General features: G+C 34.0%; 2 protein-coding genes across 2 annotated transcripts; one reads left to right on the forward strand and one right to left on the reverse strand.

Annotated features, from left to right (window-relative positions):
- LOC109709307 (vacuolar protein-sorting-associated protein 37 homolog 1-like) lies at positions 3,368–7,550 on the forward strand. The gene is made up of 8 exons (XM_020231472.1): positions 3,368–3,510; positions 4,107–4,149; positions 4,528–4,743; positions 5,190–5,277; positions 6,200–6,239; positions 6,319–6,365; positions 6,553–6,673; positions 7,003–7,550. The coding sequence occupies exons 2-8, from the start codon at positions 4,124–4,126 to the stop codon at positions 7,161–7,163; spliced, it is 699 nt and encodes a 232-aa protein (XP_020087061.1). The 5' UTR covers positions 3,368–3,510; positions 4,107–4,123; the 3' UTR covers positions 7,164–7,550.
- Positions 8,765–10,937, reverse strand: LOC109709306 (formimidoyltransferase-cyclodeaminase-like). Its single transcript, XM_020231471.1, has 3 exons — positions 10,776–10,937; positions 10,126–10,530; positions 8,765–9,436 (listed from the first exon to the last, which is right to left on the reverse strand). The coding sequence occupies exons 1-3, from the start codon at positions 10,816–10,818 to the stop codon at positions 8,925–8,927; spliced, it is 960 nt and encodes a 319-aa protein (XP_020087060.1). The 5' UTR covers positions 10,819–10,937; the 3' UTR covers positions 8,765–8,924.

The raw sequence follows: 12,484 nt of genomic DNA on the forward strand, positions 1-12,484 counted from the left end.
TTTTAAAAAAAATTTAAATTTTTTTCAGAAAATGATAATGTAAGGATTGATTACAATAAAATCTTCAGTCGGGAGCTCAGTCTCGTTGAGCAGACCTCAATTTTCTATATCCCGTGTCAGGTTTGCTTTTATCTTATAGTCCTCTTTTCTAAGGTTTAAAAAATTATTTTTGAATTTTAATATTTAAAAAAAGGCCAAATTACATTAAACGTTCCTGTTAAAGCTTGATTTTTCACTTTCCCCCCTATAATTTAAAAATCTATACTTTGTCCCCGTGTAAAATGAAAAATATTCATTTCGCCCCCTGCCGTTAGTAATCCGTTAGGGTTCCGTTTATAAAATATTATTATATTTTTTTTTATACCAAAAATGCTCTCGGCCTTCACTCCTTGAACATGGTGAGAGACAAAATGATCATTTTATCATCACAGTTCATACCGTACCTTCCTGTGAATATTTTTTATTTTATAAGGAGGCAAAGTGTAGATTTTAAATGATCGGAGGAAAAGTAAAAGATCGAATTTTGACAGAAAAATTTTCTATAATTTAGCCTTTAAAAAAAACAAACAAATTCTTGGATGGGAGCGGAAAAAAAAAAAAAAGACATGCGACACGGATTAGTGACTCTCTAACAAAGTTTTGGAGAGCTTTTTCACTGAATTTTTATCCCATGTTATAATAAGCTCTTACATAAGAAGGAAAAATCCACTATTCTCCCATAATTCTATTTCAATCAAAATCTAGTTTGGAACTTATAATCTATTGTCTCTTTCATCCATACTTATATATCCTTATTTTTATACTTTCATTTACTTCTTCTTTTTTTTTTTTTATTGTGAATAAATTTACAGTAAACACCTGGTGCATGGATTCTTTAGACTCCTCCATAAACCGGGTGCATTGGTGCTTTAGAGGAATTGTACTACTGGAAACTAGTCAATATTATAGATTCGATATATAGTATTTAATCAAAAAATTTTAGATGAAATTAAAATACCTCTTTAATTATAACGAAGGTGGCGAACGCGACAATGTTTCGGCACAGGCAATGATGATGAGTAGAACGATGACGATGTACCTCTGTAACAAATAAAAAGAGATATTACTAAAAAAATATTTGAGAAAAATATAGATAAAAATAAAAAAAGGATACTACTGAAAAAATATATATTCTTTATATGTAAGAAACGTATAGGTGAAAATAAAAAAGTACTAAAAAAGATATGCTAACAGAAAAGGTATGATGTATATATTGTGTGAAAAATATTATAATGAGATAAGATTAGTTAGCGTAGATATTATATGCAAGGGTATTAAGATATATTCTATATTTGAGAATGCGGAGAATATTTTAGTGTGTATTATTTAAACATTGAATATTTTGCTAAAAAAATTTAAAATTATATTTAATTAACGATTTAGTTTTGGTTGGACAACAATATTAATTTTTAGAAATATTCTATACTTTTTATGACGCATTATTTAAAATATTAAATATTTTGCTAAAAATATTTAAAATTATATTTAATTAACGATTTAGTTTTGATTTGGAGGTATTAATTTTTTTAGCAATCTCGTCAAAATTAAATCTACTATTTTATGTAAGAAAAAATCTACTATCATGAATTAAAATTCAAAATTATCAAATTACGGATATTAATTTTTAGTGAGCATATAAATCTAAAATTTAATTTTTGTAGATATTATGTTTGAGAAAAAAAATATATTAAAAAAATATTTTGAGAAAACACTTGGATAGGAAATAAATTTAGCGGAGGTATTACGTGATTAACAGTATTACGTTAGATAAGAAATAAATTTAGTTTTACGTATTATGGATAGAAAAAAATATTTGAGTAACGTAGATAGTAATAACGGATATGGATGATATTTTTGTCAACAAAAATGATAAATACTTTATTTTTATTCGTTTGATGAGATCTAATGGGGAAAACTTAAGATTTATATTTGAGAATAAATTATTATTTAAGATTTATTTAAAATTGATAAAATATATTTATATTTGAGAACGCGGAGATATTTTGGAGGGTATTATTTAAAAATTGAATATTTGCTAAAAATATTTAAAATATATTTAATAACGATTTAGTTTTGTGGCGGGTATTAATTTTTTTTAGTGATTAGCAGAGGTATTACGTGATTAGATAAGATATAATTAGTTTTTTACGTATTAGTGGGTAGAAAAAAATATTTGAGACGCGTAGATGGGAGATTACGGATATGTAGGGTATTTTTGTCAACAAAATGACAGATACTTTATTTTTATTTCGTTGGATGAGATTTAATGGCGAAAACTTAAGATCTTATTTGAGAATAAATTATTATTTAAAATTTTATTTAAATGGATGGTTGAAAATTACGGACATGATAATATTAGTAAAAAAAAATAGAGATATTTTGGAAAGAGAAAAAATTCAAAACTCATGCTTTTATAAGTAGTATATATATATATATATATATAATATATATATATAGAGTTGAGCTAGAATACTCTCGATAGTAAACAGGGCGTTTTACTATCGAGTTGTTTCGATGATAGAGCTTCCAAATTGACGATCGGTTCCGTTAAATATGATCTAAACCATTTAAACTACCTAGAAATCAAATTTCACGCACTTTCGATATTGTTCTTTTATCCATCTAGTGAACAAAAAATGAATGGCTGAAAATGAATATTCTTTAAAAAATGATGATAGGAGTCTTGCAATCAAGATCAAGAGTATAGATCTTGTTTTAAATAGTTTAAAGAATTTTCTAACAAAAATTTAATTGATTTGGATATCTTTACACCGTTAAACGAGAAAACGTCTCTTATCCACCATTAAAATTATAAATTTTTAAACGCTTTGATCATTAGGCAAATGATGTCGAAAAGATTTGAAATTTAATTTCTAAACACTTCAAGTGGTATAGATCATGTTCAACGGAGCCGATCGTCAATTTGGAAGCTCTATCATCGAAAACAACTCGATAGTAAAACGCCCCGTTTACTATCGAGAGTATTCTAGCTCAACTCTATATATATATATGCTTAAAAACTGTATGAAATTACTACTAAACTTTTTGGTTGATAGTTTAACTCTTCTATATTTTTCAGATGTATCGATCGTCCTTAGAGCAAGTGACAAAGAGTTTGGTAGTTGGTATTCAAGACTCAAGTTCAAATCCTAGTTGATTCATATTTTCAGCTAAGTTTATTTCTAAATGAAATAAACGAAACGTACAGTGTGCTATCTATCTCTCAAAAAAAAAAAAAAAAATTTTTTTTTCGGATGTCTTTTCAATGCATCACAACACTTCATTATTTTCTGTAGTAAATATTTCTAGGAATTTTAGATAGGAAAAAAAAAAAAAAAACACAACAGCGACGGAGGGAAAGAAACAATAAAACGAATTTCCTGATTCTTTTTATCCCTTCTCTTCATCTCTTCATCTCCTCCCTTCTCCGATCGATTCCACACGCTCGGATCCTTCGATCCCACGAAAAAGGTGCGTTTCGAAACCCTAATTCTCTTCGAGTTACTCCTCGTTGATTTCGGCATTGCAATTGGTTTCGGACGGAGTTTTTCGAATTTTTCTTTTTTCGTTTTCCCCCTTGCTTTGATGCGTCCCTGTTATTACTCAGAGCAATAATTTTTGAAACCCTATTTGAAGAGATTTACTGTATCTTTATTGCTTGCCGTGTTCCAATGTCGAGGCGCATGTAAATTATCAAATTAGAGCGGGGTGTGTAACAAGTAGTGTGTGGTTACCGCAATTTGAATTGAAAACATTTTCGTCATGTATATAATTTTGAGTAATGAGGATCGGAGTTCGTGTATAATTGGGAACAAATTTTCTTTTCGGAATTTCGCCCCTGTTTTGATAATGCAGTTTTCATTATATCCATGATCAGCATTAGGATTAGCATTTAACGTTATTTCTTTTTTGGTACCAGTTATTTCTAATTTATTTTTTAATTGGAGCACTTAGAATCGTTGGGTGCATATTGTAGAGAAAACTAGTTTTTATGGCAGCTCCAATTTCATTCTAGAATTTCTTTTTCCCCCCTTCTTTAAGTCATAATTATATTTTCCCCTTCGCAGGTATCAAAAGTTGCGCAATGAGTTGGAAACTTCCTATTTTTGGGTGAGTTGAATATTAGTGAACAGTGATGATCCCCAAGTGTTTCTCTTTCGATTTGTTTTTTACATCATGTTCAATTGTATCTGCGGTTTAAAATACTAAGCTTATCACTAGCTTCGCACATCTTCTAATTTAATATGTGTTCCTTGTTTCTCAGTCGTTTTGTTGCTCTTAATTATTCACCCATTACTGAAAATGAAAGAAACAAGTGATCAATCAAGCGATTATTGTGTCTTACGCTTCAAATAAGCAATGGAACTTCTGAATTCCTTTTAATTCCCATGATCTAAATTTATCCTTAATGTCTTGTGACAATGCTGGGAGGGTTTTTCACGGAAACATATAGAAAATTTGAAATGAAATGTGGATTCTTGGTTGCAGTGGGGGCCAGCAGCAACAAGCTCCATCGAATATCCCAGATATCCCTACGCAGTCGTGGTATCCTCCCTCGGTGCTTAGCTCATCTTCGCGCCTTTCTGCGGCAAGTAGTTCTTCCAGTGTTGGTGGTAGTCAAAAAACTCCGGATGGCCCTGCTCCGCATGGACAGCCGTCGCCAGCTGGGGCAGCAGGAATAATTGCTCGCTTGAAGGAAAAAAGGTAAACAATTGATGCCTCAGTTCATATTCTTTTGGCCTCGAACACGTTTATACTTTTCTATTATGTGTTCACTTGGTGCATAATTAAATAATATCCTTTTCATGTGATTATTTTTTTATTACTAATGTTGTAGATCAGATGCAACAGCGTGGACATGAAATTTGGATTTTATATTAGATGATATATATTTTTTTTCCTCAATGGGGATTTGTTCATCTACAAGACTTTCTTTTGTACTTTCATTGTCTACGCGAGACATCTAATTTTGTATATAAGGAATGAGGATTGGTCGACATAGGAATTCAAGGACAATGGTTTAGTCACGCCTGTTGAGCTTTTTGATATTCAAAAAGCTAATGTGGTTCTAATGACTGATTGTTTATCTTTCTCGGTGGTTGCAATTTGTTCTTCTAAATGTTGAACTTATGACTCTGGCTTATGTGCAGCGTTGATGAGTTGCGAAAACTTTTAGCTGAGAAAGAGTCATATAATGCTTTCTTCAATTCACTTGACCAAGTTAAAATTCAGAATAATGTAAGCATACATTCTCCTCTACGTTTCTCATCTGCACCATCTATGTCTCATTATCATGCTTATACATTCTTTATGAATATCACACTATTGCTATGCTTTTACTTGATCACTTTCTCTAGTCAGGCAAATTACAGGAAAAACTCTCATAATTTGTCTGAGTTCATCATTGTGAATCTTATTTTATTGTCCTTTATAGTATCATTGAACTCAGTTTTCTTTAATCCATTTCTAACATTTAACCTGCTTCTTGAAGCTGACGATGCTTGCAATTAGACTGGTTATTTTATTGCTCTTAGCTATAGATGCTTCAAGGTGTATCTCTCTTTTTCTTTTCGGTAATTATTTGTCTATAATAAATTAATAAAATAAGTTATGTGTATTGTTTCACTCTTTAACCATATATGACTTTTAACACTAGAGTATTTTTGAGTCTGCTATTACCCTGTTAGTTGTTAAGATGATCCCAAGTTTATATTACATGGATCTATGTATTTATGGACTAGCAATATCTATTGGCTTCCAGGATTTGTGACAAATTTGGTGATTTCAAAATTCAAACCACTTTGAAACTTATACTGTCAAAGCTCGATCAGAAAGCAGATGACAAGCGAATTTCAATGTTCGAATGTTTTAAGTAGATACTAAATAGGATGCTGACTTTTATTCTCGGAAATGGCAATCTCCATATTGAAGTGAATGAAATGAAACCCGGGAGAATCTGCAGTACACTGTTTACTTCACTCAAAAGTTGAGGCCAGTACTGACATTCTTCAAACTTGTTTTTTAAGGATAGAGGTGGTTTAATTAACTCGAACATTGTTATCTGAGGCATAGATCTCTCACTCTCTTGAATCTCTAGGGATGCCTTTTGGTTATCTAGGAAAATACTTCTCTTATCTAATTTGACCTAATTCCCTTTTAGGTACGTGACGAACTTCGTAAGGAGACATTGCAACTTGCTAGTAAGCTACTTTCTTAATTGAACTACATACCCTCTGTTTAAACTGTTTTGACAACAGTGTTAGTGCCTTACTGTTGCAGGAGAAAATTTGGAAAAAGAACCCTGCATATTGGAGCTCAGGAACCAGGTATAGTTTCACTTCTTTTCTCGATACCAAGCATTTTGCCTTCCAATGCCATGGAGATTCGCACTGGGGTTAAGCAGCATCGCTGTGCTTTGCGCCTAAAACATGTGCAATAATATGTGACACAGCTTTTCGGTAGAGGAAGGATGCAATGACCTTTAACATTACAATACCTAGCTAACATATGCAGTGCACTGTAATTCGGACAACTGAACTGGCCGCTGCTCAAGAGAAGCTGGCTGAATTGGAGAGGCAAAAGGAGGAGACTTTGAGGTCGTATTCCCCTGCTGCACTTCTTGAGAAGTTGCATGGTAAGCATGTCCCTACCTGTGCCATTTTATCTCAGTTCTTCTATTCCATAGTAGTTCCTACCCATTCTCTTCCACCCGAAAAGCTTAATAATCGGGCGAACGGAGTATATAGTAGTATCTCAGTGGCAAAGCTTTCGTATCTCGTGATTTGCGAATGTCATACCTGGCTATTGTATATGTTTGAGAGGAGATGGTCGCTTCCGAAGGCAAATTTGTACATGCACAAGAACTTATCGGGAATACGTATACAAATATATATGTACATACAAAATGTTGAGTGCTTTATAGATGCACTGCTCACACGTATATGATGTCTTATTCCTCTGCAGATGCTATGAATAAGGTGGACGAAGAATCTGAGCAACTACACATGAAGCTTCTTGAGAAGGAGGTCGACTTACCTGCCTTTGTACAGAAGTACAAGAAGCTCCGCACCACTCACCACCGACGGGCGTTGCTCCATCTCGCTGCCAATACTTCGGTTTGCTAATAGCCTGGATTTGCTTGCCCTTATTGTTGTATCGCCATAGCTTCGCTTGTGATGGACTCTGCTTGCACTTCTTCTGTGTGCCTCATCTTCTTTTTATTAATAGTGTGTCTAATTTGGTTTCATTTGTAGTGCTGGTGTGCTTTTTTGCAGCTTTTGAGGCTATGCTATATGGTTTTACTCTTGAGACCAAATCAAGAAAAATCATCAGGTTTGTTGTTTTTTCATCCAAGCGAGAACAAATTTCTTCACTAATTTTTTTTTATACACAACCAAGCCCATTTTGGTGTGTGCTTATTTTGGTTTTCCCATTTTGGTGTACCTAATCGCTTGGAACGTATGCCCAGTTTGGTTCTGGTAGTGTAGTAGGTAAAGACTGTTGGATTTGTATATTGTATACTCTTTACATTCATTCTACTTTCTGCTGTACCGCTCTGCTCTATCCTTTAGACTTAGTTTCGTATTGAGCCCTATTAGACGTTATTAAATAAAATAGAGTTGGTGTAAAAGCATATAGAGATATACTTTTGTATTTTTTGATAGGACTACAGAAAATATATTGTAACTGACGCATCGCGATATGCGAAATACAATATTACGTATGAAAACAAATATGATATTTTTTCAATTTTCTCACCGCACGTAACGCCATTTCTCCGCAATCCCAAATAAAGCCTTAGTGTAGATAGGTTAGACCTTCTTATGCTTTTCTAAGCCACACACTTTCATAAATTTTTAAATTTAAATCAAATTTGACTTTTATTAAGGTGGTGCCGTGGTCATGACTCGAACAACAGGGCTATTAATCGCGATTGGGTTGATGTAAGTGGAGGAATGAAATTTAAGTTTAATTCATTATTTTCAGTATTTATTTTGGTATAAATCAAAAAAATAATATAACTCAAATTACAGTAAATCTCCACTTACCTACTCTTGACTTTCCTCACTAAAATATGGAACTCAAGTTCCATGTCACTCAATCTTCTCTAAAATTTTAATAAATATTAAAAACTAAATTTTACTTTTTTTATAATAGATTATCTTCTTTATAGTGAGTTAGAATTTACCTTTAAATAATAATAGAGAATTTAATTATTCAATATGTTGGATTTTGTGGGAGTAAGTTTACTATTATCTTTAGGAGGTAATGAAATCTATTTACTTATATTAAAACAAACAATATAACTCAAAAAACTAGTTACACTAGCACCAAGTTACATTAAAACAAACAAAACAAGTGCTTGAATTTAATTTTTAAGATGTGCAAGTTACATTAAAGCAAACAACAAAAAATTAACTACATTTTTAGGAAATTCCAACACCACTACACTTGAGTTATTTTGGATCTAAAGATTTATCAATCCAAACAGGCCCCTAAGCCAAGCGGGAGAAAACCTCATCTTAAGCTAGAGAGGACTTTCCATGTTACCTTATACAATAAAAATTTTATACAATATTTTACCTTAAATACCAACCGTCCCTAGCGCAGGTGCCACAGGGCTTAATGGCTGATCCTTGAGGTCCTAAAATCTAGTTGCTTCACGTTTTCAGCTAAGTTTATTTATCCAATAGCATGTTACCTTTCTCTAAAAAAAAAAAAAAAATTACCATAAATATTGTTTGACTTTTGCATATTCCGAAGTGAAATTAATAATCCAATTAAAGCTAAACATAACTTCCACAAAAGTGAAAATGATACAAACCTGCCTCTAAAACTAATTTTAAGCTCAATGGTTAGCCCAACAAATTTATGGAGCTAACAATTTAACTAGACGAGGTAGAATTCAAGTACAAATCAACAATTTTGTCCGGCGAGAAATCGGTGAAATAGCCTTTCCCTGCTGCCAAACCCTCCTCACCAGCTAACCGTTCGACTCGAGCCTGAATCTGATCAGATCCAACTTGCATCGGATCGAGCAGATTACATGCCACCTCGGCTCTGTCCTCGCCATGCATCAACCCGATTGCTTGAACCGAATCGAACCCACCCCCTCGCCCACTCAGTCCCCGGGCGATTCTTCGAACAAGCTCAATGTTGGTAGAAAAAATGGGCACATTGTAGGTTCCGACCCAACCGGTCGCTCCGATGATCAAAATTCCTTTGGATTGAGTCACTTGGGTTGGACCCAAATCAGGGTTTGGGTTCAGGGGCTCCAAATTTAGGCCACCTTTCCATTGGTAACCTAATGAGTTGGGTTTGTAGTAACCAAGTTCCCTTCTTATGGAGTCTACGCTCCTCCCTTCATCATGAGCTGCTCCATACAGATATGTGGGCACTGCAAATACCAAGAACAGGTTTGTTTATATCTGCTATATAAGAATTTGAATGCATGCTCTGCTGCAAAATTAAAGATATTACATGACTTGTAAATCAACAACCTATCAATATTTAACTAACTAAATTGAATTATAGGACTTAATTATAATCATTCAAAAAATTAGAGTTAAACGTTATAACAAATTAAAATTAAGAACCAAAATATCAACTTGCTCATAGTTTGAGGACCGAAAGTATAATTTACGCAACAAATTTTTGAATCCTAGAGCTCTCCTTCCTTCTCTTGTCTGATAAATTGTTTTTCTTTGTTTTTTGTACTAAAATTCAAAAAAGGTTGTTATATCCTACATCCGTTTTAAGTTGTAGACTTAGGCTTAGTTTGATATTCAGCTCTATCTGACACTGTTAGATAAAATGAAGTTAGAAAAAAAAGCATATAGGACATGCTTCTGCATTCTCCGGTAAGACTGCAGAAAATATATCATAACCGACTTATCATAATATGCGGAACGCAATATTACGTATGGAAACAAACAGTGCTTTTCCCATCGTACTTTCTCACTGTACGTAATGCAATCCCCCCGCAATCCCAAACGAAGACTTAGCATTTCTCTCTATATATATTTTTATCTAAAAGATGTATGCAAGAGAGAGAGAGAGAAAAAAAAAAAAAAAAAAACCATATACCTTGAAGTCGGCAGGCAATGTCGGCTGCTGCAGACTTGGCAAGCCCCGCAGCTTGATCCAGTGAAGCTCGAGCCAAAGGGTGGAAGCAAATATGATCGACAACGCCGAGGCGGGGATGCGTCCCGCAGTGCGAGCGGAGGTCGATGGACGCGAATGCGGCTTCGACCATGGCGGCCGCCGCATTTCGCAGGGGTTTGGAGTCGAACGAGCAGTGGGGATCGAAGCGCGACACGATCGTGTAGCCCACCCTGTTGTAGATCTCGTCCTTCCACCTGTTGATGATACCAACTTCCGGTTCCGGCAAGTGTTTCGCGGCTCGCTCGATCGAGTCCAGCGCGAGAGCATTCCGACCCCCTTCCGAGATGTATATCTTGCAACATGCAAGCTTGGCCTCGCGCGTTATTTCTGGGGCTCTCATGTACAGTTTCATACAAGCAACAACATTATCACAAGATATATTATATATATATATATATGTATATATACATTTATCAGATAGTTATACACAGGAAACAACAAAAAAATAAAATAAATTTAAGGATCCAGCATTAATTTCTTTAATTTTTTATGAGAGTTCTTTGTAAGTTTAAGCTAAACTTAAGCCGACATGAATATGAGAGAGAGAGAGAGAGAGATGCAGAGAGATGCACCTGTAACCATGGCTGCCCCAACCAAGTTTGCATTATCAGCCATGGAGGCGGGGTTTGGGGAGAAGGGGAAACATCTTTTGGCAAAGGAGATAAGAAGGATACCTGCTTTTTTTATTTTTTATTTTTTATTATTTTTTATTTTTTCTGTTTTTAGGTGAATTGAATGTTTGATCCTCAAATTATGAGTTGCAAATTTTAATATCTTATAATTTGTGGTCCGAACTTAAGAATTATTGCAATCAAGTTGTTGATGTAAAAATAATATTGTATTTAAGGCTAGGGCTACTATATTTTTATGAGTTTAGATTTCTTTGAACTCATAAATTTTCGACCGTTGAATAAAAGGATGTACAGTTAGGATAATAGTGGTTCTCTAGCGTTGAATAGGTAGTTGGTTGAATGTATTATCTAACGGATGAAAAAGGTCAAACTCTAACGGCTGTAAATTTATGAGTATAAAGAGGTCTACACTCATATAGTATACTAGCCGGACACTGCATCTTAATTATTATTGTATCATCAATCATAATATTTTCACATCATTTTTATATTAACAGTAGTAGACAACAAAAATGCAAACGATCTATGCAACCTAATTCATAACTCAAAGGCTAATTAAGGAAATGGGATAAGCGAACTGGAATATGAGATGCCATAGCTGGACCTTAATTTGCAAATCCACTAGTTGCAAATTGATTTATCTTTATTACACCAAACAAGATATCTTGATTTACACGCATTTGATATTTTGAACCTATAATGTAGTCGGAGATGAGGTATGAGTAGTAAACATGTATAACTAATGAGATAACATGGATAATAAACAAGTAATGAACCACTAAAGCTACTATGCCTCCAATTTCACCTGTTATTTAACAAATATAAAGACTACTCTAATATGAGTAAGCATGTTAATATCATGTCCACTAATATGCACTATCTAGTAGTGGCAGTTAATTAATACATTTGGTTATTTTTACCCAATTTATAAGGACCTATATAAGTGTAGTGCGGCTTGCGCCGTGCCTAATGGCTCCGTGGTAGTAAACATTCCCCACGGCAATCCACTTCGGCGCCCAATCCTGTACGGACGAGCATGATGTCGCGTAGGCCAACTCCGGAGTGCCAGCTTGTGGGGAGCGACCCTCACAAGCTTGTGCGAATGAGCACATTGGCAAGCAAGCATGATCCACAATAGAAAGCTCTCGGTCGTCATGTTTATAACATGGTATGTCCACTAACGACCCATAGGTCGGAGTTTATGTCATAATATCAAATTCTAGTCATTTAACTAGGCCATATACAACATCATTAAGTTCANATATATATATATATATATAGAGTAGGGCTGCTGTGCTCTCAGGAGCACGGAGGCCTCTGTGCTCCTGAGCCGTTTTCGATGATGGAGTTTTCGAATCGACGATCGGTTCCGTTAAACTTGATCTAGCGCATTTGAAGTTTCTAGAAAATAATTTTTGATATTTTTCGATATCATTTACCTAGCATTCGAAAGGATTCAAAATCAATAATTTTTAACGGCTGAAAATAAAAATTCTATAAAAAGTGGTGATATAGCACTAAAATTTTCGATTAGAAATATTGATCTTGTTTTAGATAGTATAAAGAATTTTGTATCAAAATTTCATCTGATTTGAATACTTCTACACTGTTAAACTTGAAAACGACAAATATCAACCCTTAAAAATTAT

The sequence above is a fragment of the Ananas comosus genome, linkage group 4 (genome assembly GCF_001540865.1).
Source record: "Ananas comosus cultivar F153 linkage group 4, ASM154086v1, whole genome shotgun sequence".
In the NCBI taxonomy this organism is placed as follows: domain Eukaryota; kingdom Viridiplantae; phylum Streptophyta; class Magnoliopsida; order Poales; family Bromeliaceae; genus Ananas; species Ananas comosus.